Here is a 19,711-nt window from a genome sequence, read left to right on the forward strand (position 1 = left end):
GGAAGAGAGATGGGGAAGGGCGTGACTGACGGAGGACGGAAGTTAAAGATGGAGGAAGGGAGTAACGGATTGAGACCGGAAATGAGAAATGGAGGAAGGCAATGATTGATGGAGGACGGAAGTGAGAGATGGAGGAAGGGAGTGACGGGTGGAGAACAGAAGTGAGAGGAGGATGGAAGTGACGGATGGAGAAATGAAGTAAGCGATGGAGAAAAGAAGTGACTGATGGAGGAGGGAATGGTGGGTGGATAAAATACGTTAACGAGGGAGGGAGAAGACCAGGGAATGAGGAAGGAAGTAACGGCTGGAGAAAGGAAGTAAGGGATAGAGGAAGGGACACAGAAATGAAAGAGAATAGGAATTTTCTCACTTCAAGTGCACGTGTTCATGATAATGTAACAGAAATGAGCAAAAGCAGAGCAAGAGTGTAAAGTGGTAAGGAAGGGCGTTGAACATTTCGAGGTGCCTTTTATTCCAATATGCACGTCTACTTAAATATGATAAGGATTAACTTGTAGGCAACTGCACTGCTAGGTACCAGACGTACTTCATTGTGCTCAAATGAACAGAGGCCTTTATAAACCGCAACGACTGATAATTATTAAAAGGTCGACGTTGGATATTTGACAAAAATTTTATCTTTTAAATCAGAATTTCTCATCTGTACTAAAAAGTAAATTTACGAAATATTTTTGCATTAAATGGCAATATTCAGTTGGTACTTGATGCAGTCTCACTATCTGATGATAATTTACTATAAACACCCTTTCTGGATGTTACTGCCTGGTACATTTTCCACTACATTGTCTACATTAGTGTCTTCAGATAAGCTGCGACGTACTGTTTACAACAAAAGATGGCGTCGGTGCTACTTGTAGTTCAAAATATTAATTAGTCAATATTTTATGAACGCATATTTCACAATTCACGACGTCAGATTAAACATGTTTCATTCAGGAATAAAAACTAAATGAGCCGTGCCATGGGAAAACCAACATAGTGGGTATGCGACCAGCATGGATCCAGACCAGCCTGCGCATCCGCGCAGTCTGGTCAGGATCCATGCTGTTCGCTTTTAAAGCCTACTGCAATTAGAGAAACCGTTAGCGAACAGCATGGATCCTGACCAGACTGCGCGGATGCGCAGGCTGATCTGGATCCATGCTGGTCGCAAACCCACTATGTTGGTTTTCTCATGGCACAGCTCAAATGTTGTTAATGATAACACGGGATTCATCAAAGTATGAACATCTGACTAAACCTATTTTAACGTGCAAGTTCGCTGCAAAACAATACAGCGTCCACTTATGCAGATGATTCTCGTGCGGTAAATGACGTCCCCTCTCTGTTTCTTGTAGTATATTTCTGGATTCATAGAAGTTATTTGGTACTCACAAAAGACTAAAGTAATAAGTATACAAGATGACAGCATTTTCAATATTTTACTTTTTTCATATGCCAATAATTGTAAACACAAACACTAAATTTTATTACTGAACTTTAAGAATGGCACGGCTCCGTAGTTTAAAAAATGTTAATATTTATCATTTTTTCGAAAAGTGTAAACGTCCCAAGTTTCATTCAACAAGAACAATATTTCACTTTTCACAATTTTAAATTTTCAACAACAATTCGAGATACTCAGTCATTACAAACAACCACTTAGGGTATCCCGGCAACTATGAGTAAATTAAAATCATAATAACGCCCCAAAAGGGCATTGTTTCAAAAAACAGTAAGTCACCACACACACCCCAAATTGGCATTGTTTAAACAACAACAGCAACAATTAGTTCCAATCGTTCGGACCATAGAGGATTTGAATCATGTTAGTAATTGTCAATTTGGCCCTCGGAAACAGAGGTTTATATCATATGCAAGAGGTAAAGTTATGCGTCCGATGTTCACTTGCCGCTAACATATACGGGTTCATGCCGGGATTCCTTCTGATTGTTGAATGTTGAGGTTTTCGATTTCCGCCGTCCTGCTGGAGCCGTACATCGATCCTGGAGTTATTTTCTGGTTTTTAAAGCTGCATTCTGAAACCATACAGGAGAAAGAGCGGCAGTATCTAAAATTCAAATAGAAAAAAAGAATCTATATATAGAGCTACTTTTAGTGTTTTATAGGAGTGATAAGGGAAATTTCTACGAACTGAGAGAAAAATTATTTACCCTTTGGCTGATAAATTGACCCAGATGCAATTTTCGTAAATATACAAGTTGTACATATATTCCAGTAAGTCAGGGGGTGGGGGTGGACGGGTTTTAAATTGTCTGGATTTCTACGCACCTTCCTCAATGCAACTCAAGGTTGAAAAGGATGTGACGTAGTACAATGACGTAGTATATGCATTACGGACAAACACCACCGTCTTCATAACGAACATTTACTACTAATTTATTTAAAACCAACAAATAAGTGATCTCCCAAAGAAGATGAGACTATCCATAGCAGATATCAGTCGCCATTTTTAACGAAAGAACGTAAGCTTATGCCACAAATGATAATACAAACTAAACCGTAACTCGACGTCATTTCTGTTTATGACGTTCATTTTGCGCTACTATGAGAAAAAATTACTCTAAAGAAAGCAATTCGTTTTGTTCAATAAATTGCCGTTATTTGAGACAAATTATTTCCATCACTTGTCGAAAATTCGGCTTTCAGGTAACAGCCTTAACAGTTATCCCAGAGCCGGATATTCACACTACAGATTTTTATAATCTTTCACGGACATATTCAAATGCAATATATCTGAAACGTAGCCACGAGTGTAAATGTAAGTTCTAGTGTCAACATGTGAAACAAGTTAATTAAAGACGCGCAACAGAATAACTAGATTCCTTTCCATGATGGTATTTATACATGATTTGCATGGAAAAAGTTAGAAATACAAGTACCTTGTTACAAATCAAAAGTGATATATATTAGGCCAAGACGATGTGTTTAATGTCGAATAAATACAGCAATATGCAGATCAGTCGATTAAGGTCACAGTTTGTTTACAGTGTAAGATAGTTATCTATGTTTTTAAATCTCAGCTGAAGCGACTGACTGAACAGATTTGCAGATGAGGTTGTGAAAATACATTTATTCAGGGAGGGTCTAAATTGTCCTGTCATCTTGTAGTTTAGCTGTATTATAGCAGTACTATAGGGATAATTATCACGTCATTCCTGTGGCAGGAAAAAGTAAGTCACTAGGTTTAGGTGGGTCTTTAAATCCAATACGTAAAACAAAAAGATGTTTTTAGTATTTCAACCAATGTTATGCATAGATAAATTTCACTCATATGTTGTTGTTTTTTTCACCGTGAAATTGCAAGATAAATGTTTCAAAACTTCACTTTAACAACCTAACAAATTTTGTGTATTTGATAAAGTCCATGTAAGACTGTTATTGTATTTTCACGACAGCTATAAATACGTTAAAATATATGAGCCGCACCATGAGAAAACCAACATAGTGGGTTTGCGACCAGCATGGATCAAGACCAGCCTGCGCATCCGCGCAGTCTGGTCAGGCTCCATGCTGTTCGCTTTTAAAGCCTATTGGAATTGGAGAAACTGTTAGCGAATAGCATGGATCCTGACCAGACTGCGCGGATGCGCAGGCTGGTCTGGATCCATGCTGGTCGCATAGCCACTATGTTGGTTTTCTCATGGCACGGCTCATATTATGTCTAAACGATGTCCTTATTGCTCGTGCTTGGTCATTAATCAGTACTAAAATGTACTCGTGATGTTGTCTTTGTAACGGTTGTTACGTATGTTCTCAAATTTATCAGATGTAATGCGATTTTCAGCTAGAGGAACGTGATGTAGAAATTGTTTGTTCGATTTAAGTACAGCTTAAGATATGCATGTCCACGGCTTAATAACAGGACAGAAAGTTTATTTAACGGGTACACTACAAGTACATTATTAAAGTACCTTATATAAATTCTCAAGGTTACGCATACAAATGAAATTGACAATATTCAGACATCACATGTGGAAAAACTATTGCGTTACAAAAAGGAAGACATATTTCCATCAAAGAAATACACATGTGCTAGGCTGAAAAAGAAGAAGCGGTAGTTTATTAACTTAATCCTTAATTCAACATACAAATAGGAGAACTAACAAAATTAAAGAGAAAGTGAGATATGCCATTCAATCTAAACTCTGCAAAATACTTAATTATACAGGAATTATAATTATGATACATTTTCTAAATCTGCTAAGAAGTAATCTAAAAATGTGTAAATAGATAAATTTCGACCATTATTTGCTTTTATAACACATTTATATAAATTAAGTATGATGATATTTGTTTTTGGACTGTAAAAATAGCGTAATTTTAAACATACTTTGGTGGATATAACAATATTGTTTAATAAACAGACTTCTTATTTGCTCATGTGCTTTACACTTTCAAATGAAATGGTACTCGTCATTGACATCGTTTAAATCACAAAACTGCCGTTCTAGACAGTATCTACCAAACCTCCCAGCCTCAATACGGAGCTTGTGAGCAGACACACTAAGCGGTGTCAGAGCAAACCTGAAAGTTTTACTTTGAAATAGATTGAGGTATTTTTCAAAGCATAAATCTTCTTTAATATAAAAGTATAGATGTGTTAGCACGCTATTATTTCTTATGTCAGTATGCCACAGTCTATTAATCTTTGCTTAAATATCGGTAGAAATAAATTAAATTCTACACTGTGGGGGGAATCCCATACTTCAACAAATCCAATATCATGCAATGATTTTTTTTACCTTATCAGCCCAGTTATTAACATCATTATCACATTTACTTAAGGCATTCAGATATATATTTTTTCAATATTTTACCTATCATTGTTAAACATCTAACATTTTACATTTGCGAATTAAGAACAGAACAGAGAAAGAAAAAATATTTTATTTGAGTGTACCATAGGCACCTCATCAAAATACATATTTACAACTACAATTGCATATCATATAGTCACATATTCAACAAATCTAGACCCTAATATAGTGTATTCATCCAAACTTCATTAATTTTAGTTTGTGTGCGTATTGCGTTGTAACTCTGGAATAATGCTGGTGTTGACGTTTGGATATATTCCGTTTCTTTCTTTAAAATGCTTATAATGCATTTGTTTGAAATGTGGCTGCGACATTTTGCGTCATGAACAAAAATACATTAATTACTTGTTAAATCCTATTTCTGATAATTGTTTTCTTTAACATTTGTCAAAGGTTTGAATATTGCTGCTTATACTTGAATGTTTTATTGAACCTATTGTTTTTTATTACATCCCCTTATGGCTTTAACTATAACTGTTCATGTGCAATATTAAAAGTAGTGCCTGTCAACACCTATTTCAAAGCTATTTCATTTGTTTTTAAGATAAAAATTTAAAGCACTATAGACCTTTAAATGTTCCGCAGGATTTTGAGGCTAGCGAATTATTGAATGTAGCTCATCTAGCTCTGGCATCAATAAGATATCTAATTATTATTTTCTGATTGTAAAAATGTATTTATGTGTTTCACTATAATGGATAAATAAATTTTGAGATTGAAAAATGGAGTTGTTGTAGGTTCATATTATATAATAACTGCATGTTCAATTAAAAATCATTCCAACAATATTCTTGATGCGGCTGAACCAGTTGTTCCAATCGCAAATTATACTAAATGTTTACGTTTACGTTATTTATTTCTATCAAGAGGTAAATGCGCGGCTTTATTGTGCCTTCTTGCCATATTGGCACACCTAGTGTCATTATTGCCCGAGGTTACTGTACAACCTATTTATTCATACTGGATGTATAGGAAGTTACTGTAACGTGAAATTGGCAGAAGCACTAGAAGTAGAAGAACAAAAAAACAGTAAAATCCAGAATAGCAGTAGAAAAAAAAACATGAATTCAACAGTAGCAGTAGTAAACACGTGAAACTGGCTCAAAAAATAGCAAGAGTAGCAGTAAAAGAATATAGGTGTAGCAGTGAGAGCAGTGGAAAAGGAAAATAGTAAAATTAGAAGAAACAGGAGTGGCAGAGCCAAAACCTGAAATTGCAGTGGCAGCTGCTACTGCTGTTACTACTACATTGCTACTGCTCACTGCTACTGTTGTTAATGATTCTGCTACTAGTGTTACTGCTGCCACTGCTCACTAATATGGCTCATTGTCACTGCTGCTACTGCTCACTGCCACTGTTGCTACTGCTCACTGCTACTGCTGCAACTGGATCTTTTTACGTTTTTGGCACTGCCAACTTCACATCAATACAACTATGCACGTATTTATACTTGTATAAACTTATGTTTTGACAGACACTTCACTTTTATTGTCTAGAGTAGATGATTTATTTTTAAAGGCGATCTGCTACATTTCCGAATGTGTGACCTGGCATGTTTGACCATAAAAGAGTGAAAAATAAATTTCAGTCCGATATTGGAATTGACATAGTAGATTAACGTAATTCACTTCATAATTCGCAAGCTACAGTGTAAGTTTTCGGCGTGAAGTGTTCAATTCCATGACCGAGCAGTCAGTTGTAGCTGCCGGACACAGCTAGCCCAGGTAGCCCTTAAGATAAAAGTCGATTCGGGCTCGTTTTTGTGCAACTAAAGTATTATTCTAATCACCCTTTTTCATGTAAGTTCAAAACTTTCAATTTTACCTACCTAGATAAACAATGAAACTTCAGTGATCAGTGATAAATACTAATAAGGCCTTAATCACTTTGTAAAAACCTCCGGAATCCTAGTTGTTTATATTATACATATTCAACGTCATGTTATGCATTTTTACACCCCAGCCCTGTTTATGCATACATGTAAAGTAGATATAAAAGTTTAAAATATTTGATGTAAGGTTTTAATTCTTGATTAAAAAATTCTTTATATGAAAAAAGTACAGTTCTAAGGGTCTCTTGTCTATAATTTTCAAGGATTAATTCGCAGTGTAAACTTATTAAAACCAAACGCAAATGCAGCTACGTATCTTCAAGTTCAGAAAAGGTAGCGAAGATCAAAAATTGTCTGAAATGATTTTAGATGAAATGGCAGGTTAAATAGAATATTTGGTTACTGTGTTTCTGAACTAACGTTATCCGGCTTGTGTCCAAAAACAAACCTCTTATCCATTTCGGACCCTTAAAGGGATTTGTATTTCAAATGACTGACCCAAGACGGGATTGTTTAATACTAACATCGCAGAAACACCAGCAGGAAATCCCATCAACCTCCGAAATCACATTTTACTTTGTTGAGTGTCAGATTTATGTCTTGCAACCGTTGCAAAAGTGCTTCTAAGTTTCTGTCATGTTCTGTTTGTGTTTTCCCATTTCATCTGAAATTTTCAGTACACCGTTTGGTCCATTTAACACTTGCTGTATTTCATTCTGGAAAATTCGAGCTGATAGAACCCTTAAGCTTTGTAAAGTTACCTTTGAAAACACGGTAGAGACATTTAGTTCCATTATCATGTCATCTATTGTAGGCACGACATGTGCTAGGTTAGCTTTTCTCATGTCTACACAAATTCTGACCTCATTCGGAGACTTGGGTTTCGCAGCAACGACCAAGTTCGAGACGCAGGGTGTCGCACCTGTGGCTTTTTTAATCACGTCGAATTTTTCAAGTTTCTCGAGCTCTTGTGCAACTTTATCACGGACGTGAAATGGAATCCATCTAGCTGGCTGGGCGGTAGGTGCAACATTTTCGTCTATATGGAATTTAATTTGTTTATCCTTTAATTTTCCCAGCCCATTAAACATTGGTTTGTACTTGTAACTCTGAATACTTTTCTTTTTTACTCGATATTGTCTGTATGACTGGAACGATTTCAAGTTCAGCGGCGGTTTCATAGCTTGTCAAATTTTCCGATGACCCGTTAACGATGTGAAAGTCCGTTGTTGCGAATTTAGGACCCGAATCTATGGCACATACATATTTCCCTTTTATAGACAATGGTTTGCTTTCACCGAATGCGTATGCTTTTGTTTTTGTTTTCTGGATTTTCGGTTTCATTTTGTCGATTAACGACGTCGAGCATATTCAAAACTACTTCCTGTGTCAACAAGGAAAGTCAATCAAGTTTACTTTTGACACTTTTTTGTTTGAGATTTTCTTTATAGCACTAAGTCCAAAAGTCACATCCGTTTCAAACTAGATTCGTTTTCACTGATGGTTTCATAGCCATTGTTATTTCCGGATATTTCGTGTAGTTGTCCTTTCGAATTCAGTCGCTTCCGAAATACCGCAATGAAATGGTTTCTTTTATGACAGTTGCATTTTACGCCAAGGGCTGTACTTTTTCTTGCACGTGAATAAGTTCCTCCGCAGTTTCTACACTTCTGTCTTTCTTTCTGATAAGCAGGATTTTCTGGCTGAGGCCGCTGGGAAGGATGTTTCTTAATTTTGTTTACTGGAAGACTGTCATGTTTGTCCATTGCGTGTGCTTGTTTTTCCGCGATATATTTCAATTCATACATATATTTATTATTGGACTTTTAACTACATCGTCCTTGTCACTGAATTCACAATATTTCGCCTTCTGTCGTAATTTCGTAACGTACATATCTATTATTTCGCCTTGATTTTGTTTTAAATTTCTGAACTCAAATCGTTGAGATTCTTTATTCTTTTTTCGGCATGAAATAGTCATGAAGCGCAGATTTTGTTTCTGTATAATTGTCGTCAGTATTTCCAAGGTTAAGCGTCTCGTATATTTCAAATACATCATCTCCGGAGTAGTGTAATAACAATGCCTTTTTTTCTTTTCTTTCTATGTTCATTCCCACAAATAATTTCGCGACATATTTGCCCCATCTAACACCTGCAAACTGTTCATTACTGTAGAATTCAAATTTCGTGAATTCCGGTAGTCATTAGTTATTTGTTAATTAATATCCACTGTTTTGATGCACTGATTTATCCTCGTCGTCAATGTAATGTTCTAATTATATGAACATTTCGTACCCTTAAAGGGATTTGTTTTTTATTTAAATGACTGACCCAAGACGTGATCGTTTAATATTACGTTTATTCACTACGGCTGATGCAATTAATATACAGTATAATACAAGCATGTATACATTCTTAGAACAGGCACGCCATACGCTAGTGCGGTGCAGGAGCGAGGAGTTACATTTCATGAATGAATGACCATTACCGATTTAACAATTAATATAAAGGCAAAGTAGAAAATATGCAGTTATAAGCGTTATTACATAAAATCTTATATGAACAATGTTCGATTATGCTTGTCGCTTTGTAGAGTTTATGCAATATCTATTAAATAATGGCAACAACAAGGAATATTTTTTCTGCTGGAAAAAAACTTCAGAATAAACTTTCGTCGCTATTAAAATATGTTATTCCGTAGACGTGTGTCTAAAAATCTATAAAAAAAAATATCTTTGTACGTACCGCGGCAAGGAACAGCAATTCCTATACGAAATTTTACAGCTGTAATGATGTTGCGAATATGTAAGTCAAATCAGTGAGAGAAAAATGTGACTGTGAGCTTTTCAACCATAATAGGTATTGCTACCTGGATCTAATTGATTTCCTTCTTCTGTCTTTTTTTCACGGTTAGATTTCCTTTGTTTTACTCTTATTTCTACAATTAAATATAAAATCATCGACACCGTCAGTAAACTTATGGCGATTATTAATTTTATTGACACACAGAGAAGGTTTCCATAAATAAATGTCAATGTAAAACCAATGGCTTTCCAGGTATGATAATTGGCAAAGGCGGAGTCTTTCTTTTCCGGGAATAACAGTGCAATCAGGGCTGAAACAGAAATTATAGTACAAGCAAAATTTAATGAACTGAAATAAGAAATAAATTATTGGAATAAATATGTCGTGTAGTGATGAAAATCCATATCCACAGATGATACAAAAAAACATTTGTCCCTAAAAGCCAAAGATATATTCATTTTACTGGTGAAAAGACATAAATCTTAATTATTATGCTAAACTGAGAAAATATAATGGATATTTATAACTAGATGCTTCTCCACAGGACGCTGATGCCCCAACTTTCTTTCACTGTACGGTCATATGTTACTTTCTGACAACACAAAACTAAGTATATTTATATTACCTTGGACTTGGGTGTCAGTCACCGAAGGGGGAGTATGGTGTATGGATACTACAAAACATCATTAAAATACCAGATAAAAGAAACTGAATGATTAGATATGTTTTATTTTTGGTGAGGATGGGGTCGGTAAATCTTAATCAAGCCCAAGTGCATAACTTCATATGCTAAACAACATTCATGTAAAGTTTCATGACTCTACGTCAAATACTTTTTGCGATACGTGAAACATAAACTTTTAGTTTAATGCATATTTTTGAATGAGTCAAAGATATCACTCTAGTCTTGTTGAGTGAAATCATGACTCCTTGTCAAATAGTTTTTTGCGATAACTCTGGTCTAGATAAATCCCAAATAAATCCTAAGGTGAAACAACTTCACATGCTGAATAATATTCCTATATGCTTTCAAATACTTTTTGATATTGAGATACATATATGCGACATAAACCTTCATGAACATGTTTTACCAAGTCAAGGGATATAACTCTGGTCAGACTGAGTGAAATCAAAAACTATACCACAGGTCTAAAACTTTACTTGCTTAATGATAAGTCTTTGATATTTGATGGCTGTATCTTAAATAACTTTTGAGACACGCATGAAACATTCGGACATACGGACAGACGTACGGACAAGAGTAAGCATTAGGCACGCAAAAAAGTAAAAATCTGATTTCTAGTCCGCATTCGTTTATTTTTTAAGCAGAATTCATCTTACCATTTGACTGTATTTGCCATATTCCTTCAGCCACGCCCCAGATAACTGGTATCAAAAATATCAGAACAACATCCTCAGAACTTGGTATCCACATATATAACGTTATCAAAATACCAAGATTCAGCAGACCAGCAAGAGCAAATAAAATATATCGTCCCGTATATTTCGAGATTCGAGCAAATATGAGTGCGAATACTGTTGTGGAGCCACCATAGGTTGCCATGACAAATCCAAGCTTCTGAATTCCTAATGGGCAGCTGATGAATGCCTAAAATAAAGAAAAAACTCCATGCCAGTACGATAAGTTAAATACACCCAGGGGCAAAGTATTTCGTCAGCATTGACAACTGTGTATTGTATTGGATTAGTTCATTCAACAGCAGTAGTTATGAAATGTTCCATTTCATCTGCAAAAACACTTTGTTTTTCATATAAGATGAAACAAAATCGTACAAAATGTCATTTTTTCAATATGTATAGAAAATAAGACGAAAACGATCCAATATGTAAAATACTGGACTGTCCGAAGCGCGTCAGCGCTGAGGACCGTCCAGTATTTTACATATTGGATCGTTTGAGGCTTATATCTTACTTAAAACATTGTTTTTATGACTTAACAAATAAGAAATTATGTACGAACCATTGACATAAAATATTCTAAAATTAAATTCGCTTTCTTATTCACTTAACCGCATTTGATAACAATTGCTATATGATTATGAAATACCCCGTATATCCTCATGACAAATTTAAGCACGTTTTTCTCATAATGCACGATTGCGTTTTTCTCGTGTTTCTCTTTTTTTCTCGCTTTCGTAATACAGGACTTCAGTTAGCTCTGGATTCTCTTGATGCTTTTAATTGTGTTAACATACACGGAATAAACAGTAGTACACGAAAGGCGGCGGTGGTGAAAAGAAATTTTGTGACATTTTGGAAACAAAAACTGGATTTATTCTAATTTATGGCAAGAGAGTGCTTCTTTTCTTTTTGTGTAAGCGTGTACAAGGAAACTTTCTAGGTGTTAAAATTTATAAGGGTATGGCGGATGAGGATAATATTTCACTGAAAGCGTAAATGGAATCGGGCAGCTGGAGAACATGTGCACTGTATGAGAAATTGGGTGATTTGTTTACATGCCTGGCAATATACTGTTGTTGTGATTTATTAGTTCAGTGACAGTTTTTGTTGGGTTGTACATAATTTGTCCCAAAATCTTCAAATATAGTGCAAGAAGACTTACAGAACACACACTTTTGATATATTATCAGATACAGCTAATGGTAAGTCAAAACCCTTTTAAACTTGTGATATTATTTTCGTACCTGTTAATTAAATTAAAATATGTTATGTCAGGTCTTATTGATAGGACTACTTAGTTTTCAGCTTCCGTCTTATCGCTTTGCAGATTGAAAATAAAATGTAAAATAATAAAATAATGAATGTTGAAGGTAAAATGAGCATGTACACGTCTAATATTTTGGACTAAAACTAAGGAAAACTTGCTTTCGATATGAATTTTATTTGTGCACCCAAAACCACTCCTATTTAACAGTGTTTAAGTTATTATCACAACAGATGACGGTGCCTAAGGCACCCAAAATGAAAATATATTTAAGTCCCAACTGGATTACTGAAAAAAAATATTTGAGCCGCGCCATGAGAAAAAACAAAGTAGTGTGTTTGCGACCAGCATGGATCCAGACGAGACTGCGCATCTGCGCAGTCTGGTCAGGATCCATGCTGGTCGCTTTCAAAGCCTATTGGAATTAGATAAATTGTTAGAGAACAGCACGCGAATGCGCAGAGAATGCGCGGATACGCAGGCTGGTCTGGATCCATCCTGGTCGCAAAGCCACTATATTGGTTTTCATATGGCACGGCTCATTTGATATCATTCACCTTGAATTTATTAGATATTTTATCACTTAAATCTCAGTATTTCTTTCGAAAATATAAAAAGAAATTGTATACAAGAAAAAAATTTAAAAATAACGAGTCAAAACTAAGGTTCATGTAAGTACATATGTCCCTTATTTGCATTTTCTTCTAACAGGCAGTTTCACAGACTGAACAAATGTGAGCAAATGCTTCACACTGGCTGCGGACACACACAAAAAAAATGAAGGCAATCTATTATTTTATACGTGTTGTGCTGTAAACGTTTTTTATTTTGAAAGGAACACTCTTTTTTGCATTTTTTTTTCAACACGAATAACGCCAAGGTTTTCAACGGAAAATTTTGGGTATTGGAAAAAAATGGTTTTTTTCAGGATCCAGAATAGTCACTAAAATTAATAAGCATTATGCTCAAATAAACATGAACGGTAAATTCCTATGGTTCATGCTAAAAATTACTGTCAATACGCCTTTGCTGGCGTTTAAATGAACATTTAAAAACGTGTAGTATTGTTTTTATGCTCCTCGAAGGGCGAGCATAGTTGTCACTTAGTCCGCTCGTCGGTCCGTCCGTCTATCTGGAATATAACTTGAAAATTATTAATGGCATTTTATTGGAATTTCACATAATTATAGAGGTCATGTTAAGATAAAGAGCATTGTCAAAGAACCATAAATCTACCTTACCTAGCTTTTGAATTATCTCCCTTTACTACACAAAATAAGGCTTATTACTGACATTTCATTGAGACTTCATTTTTATACAAATAAGGCTTGTTCGGAGCTTTACTTTCATAAAGTATTAACGGCATTTCATTGACACTTGACAAATATGATAGAGGCCATTGATGGGAATTGCAGTTTCAAAGAACCTTAACTCTACCTTACCTGGTTTTTGGATTATCTCCCTCAAGCACATGCATTGGGGAGCATAATTCGGTTTTACCAATTCCTTGTTGCAACTAAAGTACTATTAAAAGGGTAGTTAAACGTGAAAAAGCACTACAGAATTATTATGGTTGTTTTGTACTGTATTTAGCCTTTAAAGTTTCTAAGTTAATGCAACCGTTTTGTTACATGTAGAGAATTTGAGTTTGTATGACTAGAAGGCCCTCCCTCGTCTCGAAATCTAGGAATTTACCACAGTGCAGCCTCAAAGAACTATCATGCTTGGTCTTATAAAACAGCTTTTTAGCAGAAAGGAATAAATTCTTGCACATTTTTTTTAAACTGGAAACGTAAACAATATTGACGAAATTGTTGCTCCAGCAAGTTGTCGTTTAGGAAGTAAAACTACGTCGACGCATGCAAAAAAAAAATGTATAAAGTTATTTTTAAACTTTTGCGATTTTGTCCATATTTATTAGGCATATATACATACAACTTAGTTTTTTTATATTAATTTCCATTTTATTATTAATTTTTTTTGTTAAAATATTAGACTGCTTTCATTTGGTTTCACTGTCTTTATATGGATTTGATAATTGCTAAATATTGGACTTCACGAGTACATTGATTCTGTATATTAATCGTTTTTCTCGCGCAGTCCAATATTAAACTGAACAGTCCAATATTAAAATATTGGACTCCACGTGGGAAATATTGTACTGCGTTCCATTGAAAGCAGTCCAATATTAAAAATACAGTACAGCGAGTACAAAGGATTGACGTCATGACAGTGTTTTAACAATAAATATATTACCTTTGTATAATCAGTCCACAGAATTGCTTGCTCCATCGCCATAAACATTATTAAGGGTAACAGAAATACAAGGTTTAAATCTGTGAGTCCCTTTCCACATGACGCTAAAGATTTCAACAGATTTACTTTTTCTTTTGAAGCTGGTTTGTTTATCGACGGCAAGAAACAAGATGTAAGAATAACACCAAAAACATCACATACTAAAAATATCCCTAAAAGAACATAAACAATATGACGATCGGGTTCATCAATTTTTGTGGCATTGACCGCCATAGGACAATCTTCACTGCCACAAAATTTTACAGCAGTTTCGTTGATTGAGGAGTTATTGTTGACACCGCCCTGTTGAAGAACTAGCGATGAAATCAGGTTTCCAGTTATTTGTGTGGTTCCAAACATTGCAAAGAAAATTCCATTAAATTTACTTAGGACAGCATGACCATCTTTCGAAGATTTTGCTGCGTAGGAAAACGCCATATCAGCCAGATACACACTTTGAGACGTCCACATTGGTCCAGCAGTAAGGCCTAACAACACTGATGAGGGCACTAATGTCGCAAATGTTGGATAAAAATTAGTTCCTATATAGATCACGTGACATATGAACGAGATTACGAGAATTTTTTTCTCCCCAAAAACATGAATGATGGCAGGTGCGAGGATGCCAGAAATTATTATACAAGCATACATACATGACAAGGAGATGATTCCAAGGCCTTGCTCTTGATTCAAACTACTTTGAAGATTTTGTATTGCAAGGTAGGCAGTAAATATTGCTGTAAAGGCTCCTGACAACACAAATGTATTTCTGTATTCTTTCCCTGTCGTTTTTATATCCATTTTGAATGAACGTATTTATTCTTTGTTATACGAGCTGGTATCTATACTATTTCTTCCCATTTAAGATTTTCAGAGGAGCTAGTGTAAATCTGAAAAAAAGAATACCAATTATATAATATTATGACTGACGTTAACAGCTTCTGACGTTAAAAATAATCCTCTAAGTTTTTTAACAGAAGTCCTATTTAGTGTCCGTGTTCTTGATTCCCTTAACAACCCGTAGAATACTTTTCTTTACAAGTCAACGCAAGAACAATGCGATAAACTAAAAATATCAACAGGAACCACGTGTTTGTCACGCTAACAGTGAAGTGAAGTCGAACGACTGTTAAAAATAAATCATTCATACCTGTATGTACCGGTACTTTCCTTTGCATATCTCTCGTAATATTAATTGCTTGTACCGTTCGAGTACATATAGTATTAATCCATAATCTAAGTGTCATTATCCAGTACTATCATACTTAAAGACCCACCACAACCTAGTTACCTACTTTTCCCTCTCACATGAACTTCATGCAAATCATTCTGATAATACTGGTATAATACAGCTATTCTACATATTCTACAAGATGGACAATTTAGGCCCTCCCTGAATTAATGCGTTGTCACAACTTAATCTGCAAAGTTATTCAGACAATCTCCTGTCAGTAGTTTAAAAAAACAACAACATAGAATAATCAAAGCACTGAGAGTACTGATGGGGCGGTGCATTTCAGCTGTTTTTTGTAACATTCTTAGATGAAAGTCAAATATTGAGATAGGAACCTGTGGTTTGCGCAAGAGACTTCGTCTGACTGAGGATGACATTCATGCCAAATATAAAACAGATTGCTTGATAAAATGTGAAACACCAACCCCCATCCCTAGCACCGGCATAAGCACAACTTTTATAGGCGACGTCGGTCAAATTGACTTGTTTATATAGCAGAAGAAAGTCGAATTTTTGGTGTTTCGACAAGAAAGGCTAACATGTGATAAAAAGAATTCATCTTACATTTGTGACTATCCACACTGAATTTATTACACTATAAATGACATCGATGTCAAAGCTTTATTACACTAGTGCAGTATCGCTTTTATTTAATGGCTGTATTACACTCCTGCAACGTCAAACATGTAATAAATAGAGAATATAAGGTTACTGTCATATAAATTTTAATTTATTAAGTAGGTCAGAGAAAATATAAACAAGAGGGCCATGAAGGCCCTGTATCGCTCACCTGACCTAAAGAGCATCAAGATTAACATTCTGACCAAGTTTCATTAAGATATTGTCATAAATGTGGCCTCTTAAGTGTAAACTAGCTTTTCCTTTGATTTGACCCGGTGACCCAGTTTTTGACCCGACATGACCCAGGTTCGAACTTGACCTAAATATCATCAAGATTAACATTCTGGACAAGTTTCGTGAAGATACAGTCATAAATGTGGCCTATGGAGTGTTAACAAGCTTTTCCTATGATTTGACCTAGTGACCTAGTTTTTCATCCCCCTGACCCAGATTTGAACTTGACCTATAGATGGACATCAAGATTAATATTCTGACCAAGTGCCATTAAGATATGGTCATAAATGTGGCCCCTACTGTGTTAACTAGTTTTTCCTTTGATTTGACCTGGTGACCTAGTTTTTTAACCTACATGACCTAGATTCAAAATGGACCTTAAAGTCATTAAGATTAATGTTCTGACCAAGTTTCATGAAGATACAGTCATAGATGTGGCCTCTACAATGTTAACAAGCTTTTCCTTTAATTTGACTTGCTGACCTAGTTTTTGAACTAAGATGACCCAATATCAAATTCTTCCAAGACTTTATTGAGAGTATGATTCTGGCCAAGTTTCATTAAGATTGTGCCCGAATTGTGACCTCTGGAGTGTAAACAAGCTTTTCCTTTGATTTGACCTGGTGACCTAGTTTTTGACTCCAGATAACCCAATGTCAATCTCGTCATAGATTTAATTGATGGTTCCATTCTGACCAAGTTTCATTAAGATTGGGCCAAAAATTTGACCTCTACAGTGTTGACAAGCTTTTCCTTTAGTTTGATCTGGTGACCTAGTTTTTAATCCTATATGACCCAATATCGAACTTGTCTAAAATGTTACTAAGGTTAATATTCTGACCAAGTTTCATTAAGATTGGGCAAAAATTGTGATCTCTAGAGTGCTTACAAGCTTTTCCTTTGATTTGACCTGGTGACCTAGCTTTTGACCCAAGATGACCTTATCTCGAACTCGTCAAAAAATATTGAGGGTAACATTCTGATCAAGATTTATTGAGATTGGTTCAAAATTGTGACCTCTAGAGTGTTAACAGTCAAATTGTTGACAACGACGACGGACACATGGCAATCACAAAAGCTCAGTTTGAGCACTTTGTGCTCAGGTGAGCTAGAAATGAGGCTCAACATTTTTTTTTATTACATTCAAACTTTACAACCAAGTTGATCCGAGTCTGCTTTGCATATAGTTCTGGATACCATAACTTTTAAAATAAGGTCTTTTATATACTGACGGTGATCTTTTAGTTATGGAATTGTCCTCTTTCAAAATCAACCCTGTGTGTGATCAGCACATAAAATGCGAGTTCACTGTTAGAATATTGCAAAAAAAGTAATGTCTACATATAATTGTAATATTATTCAAATGTTTTGTCGAAAGAATTTCGATACTAAAGCCACATATAACGATTTTATGCTGAAAATTGCATTATTTCCCAGGGCTTTTCACCAGCAAATTGGGAAGACGCCTTGGCCTTTAAAATCGGGAATTTCCTGCGCGATAACCGTCCAGATTGGGGAAAAATGCTATTTATGGAAAGATGGTGTTATAAAAAATTTAAACAGTAATAAATATTTTAAACTCAAGTTTAATTTTTACTGTTATAGACTAGACTACTGCACTTTATTTTTCAGACTTCCAAGTTTCACAAATCTAATCACAGGCCGTGTCTTCGATGTTATTATTACCCGGTAACCCTAGAATTTATACTTATTTACCCAAAAAAAAAAGTATTATGTATTTATCCTGATGAAGGCGTAAGCGGCGAAACGTTGATAAAAGATAAATATTCACGTGTTGTTGTTGAATTTTACCATCGTATACTTATTTACCCCAAAGTCGAATCATGACTTCTGATTTCTTTTGATATCGCCACGCATTTGATTGATTTGCAGTAATATTTCCCGTCATATGACATTTTGTTGGGAGAATAATCAACTGGAAGTAAACAGAGAAAGATTAATTAAATTTATCTCCCCTGAAGACTAAAATCTAAAATCCGGGACACAGAACATAACAGATTAGACTGGTACTGCACAACACGCAGTAAACGCAGCGCTACAGTAAGACAAACAAGAAATATCTTTAAAAATGATGGTCGGCGAATTGTAATAAGGAAAGAAGTTTATGAATGTTTCATCTAACATTCATCTTTCATTTAACATTTTTCAATTTGCAAAACTAAACACCGCACTTTAACAATTTAAATGGTTCTCTTTTAATTTTTCGCAAAGGTTTCGTAGGGTTGCAATTTTGTTTCGTTTATCCTTAGACGAATAATTACAGCAGTAGTTTGATGAAGATTCATGAAGCGGTTCATGAGAAGAGGTCATTAAACGTGTTTATATTTTTAGCCAAATTGGTCCCTATCCCCATTTGTAACAAAATAGCAGGAGTCCTTACGATATTGTTACACATCGAGTTTGATAAAAATCCATTACATTTTAGTGGTTAATGCGAAGAAAGGCATATCTACTTTTAGCTATAGTGGTCCCTAATAGGGCTCAAGTTCCTATATAAATAAATTTGGAAGAGGACCTTATAATGATGCTCCAGACCAAGTATGACAAAGATCCACCAAGCTGTTCATGAGACGCTGTATAAAGGCATTTCTAGTTTTAGCTCTAGCAGCTCCTAAAAGGGGTCAAATGTCCCAGCTGAACAAAGTTGGCTGCGGGCCTAATAAGTATGCTACAAATCAAGTTTGATTAGAATACATGAGAAAAAATCAATTAAAGGATTTTTTTATTTATTATTTTTATTTATTTCTAAAATAGGCCAACTGATCCCACTTTAACAAATGCATTTTCGCTATTCATGAGTCTTTGGACAATGACGTCACACCTATAAAAAAAGTGAAGGTCAAGCAAAACATACAATTGTAATTATTTCAATATTTCTGTTTCATAAGCAAAGTTTGACCGTAGTCATATCACATAGATAAACTGTATGCAGCGTACCTTCATTTCAGTGTAATGAGATTCAGTCATTATATAGCATATATATAATAAAACAGATTTCAACTTAGTTCAATATTTGCATACCATACTAAAGAAATATATTCATATATAATAAATCAGTTAAATAATTTATAACAAATATATCAAAGCAAACAAGTACTCATTTTAATACGCAACCTGAATAAGTCACAAAAGCAAGAAACCTT

General features: G+C 35.0%; 1 protein-coding gene across 2 annotated transcripts; it reads right to left on the reverse strand.

The window, feature by feature from the left end:
* Positions 1 to 1,458: 1,458 nt before the first annotated feature.
* LOC123552112 (protein unc-93 homolog A-like) lies at positions 1,459 to 15,741 on the reverse strand. 2 transcript variants are annotated; one of them, XR_008370680.1, is made up of 4 exons: positions 14,420 to 15,553; positions 10,819 to 11,086; positions 9,418 to 9,787; positions 1,459 to 2,071 (listed from the first exon to the last, which is right to left on the reverse strand). XR_008370680.1 is itself a non-coding variant. In XM_045341502.2 (4 exons), the coding sequence occupies exons 2-4, from the start codon at positions 15,257 to 15,259 to the stop codon at positions 9,519 to 9,521; spliced, it is 1,377 nt and encodes a 458-aa protein (XP_045197437.2). In that variant the 5' UTR covers positions 15,260 to 15,348; positions 15,609 to 15,741; the 3' UTR covers positions 9,015 to 9,518. The 2 variants fall into 2 exon arrangements, 1 of the variants encoding a protein (XP_045197437.2); XM_045341502.2 differs by lacking the exon at positions 1,459 to 2,071 and adding an exon at positions 15,609 to 15,741 and having other exon boundaries at positions 9,015 to 9,787; positions 14,420 to 15,348.
* Between the last annotated feature and the right edge of the window lie 3,970 nt (positions 15,742 to 19,711).

This window comes from Mercenaria mercenaria, chromosome 4 (genome assembly GCF_021730395.1).
Source record: "Mercenaria mercenaria strain notata chromosome 4, MADL_Memer_1, whole genome shotgun sequence".
Classification (NCBI taxonomy): domain Eukaryota; kingdom Metazoa; phylum Mollusca; class Bivalvia; order Venerida; family Veneridae; genus Mercenaria; species Mercenaria mercenaria.

What these genes read in the sequence shown, in the direction of transcription:
- LOC123552112 (XM_045341502.2), bottom strand. Translation starts at nt 15,259, where the DNA reads ATGGATATAAAAACGACAGGGAAAGAATACAGAAATACATTTGTGTTG. An exon ending in TGTGGACTGATTATACAAAG is followed by an intron (nt 11,087 to 14,419) that starts GTAATATATTTA and finishes TCTTTATTTTAG; the next exon opens with GCATTCATCAGCTGCCCATT. An exon ending in ATGGCAAATACAGTCAAATG is followed by an intron (nt 9,788 to 10,818) that starts GTAAGATGAATT and finishes TTTCTGTTTCAG; the next exon opens with CCCTGATTGCACTGTTATTC.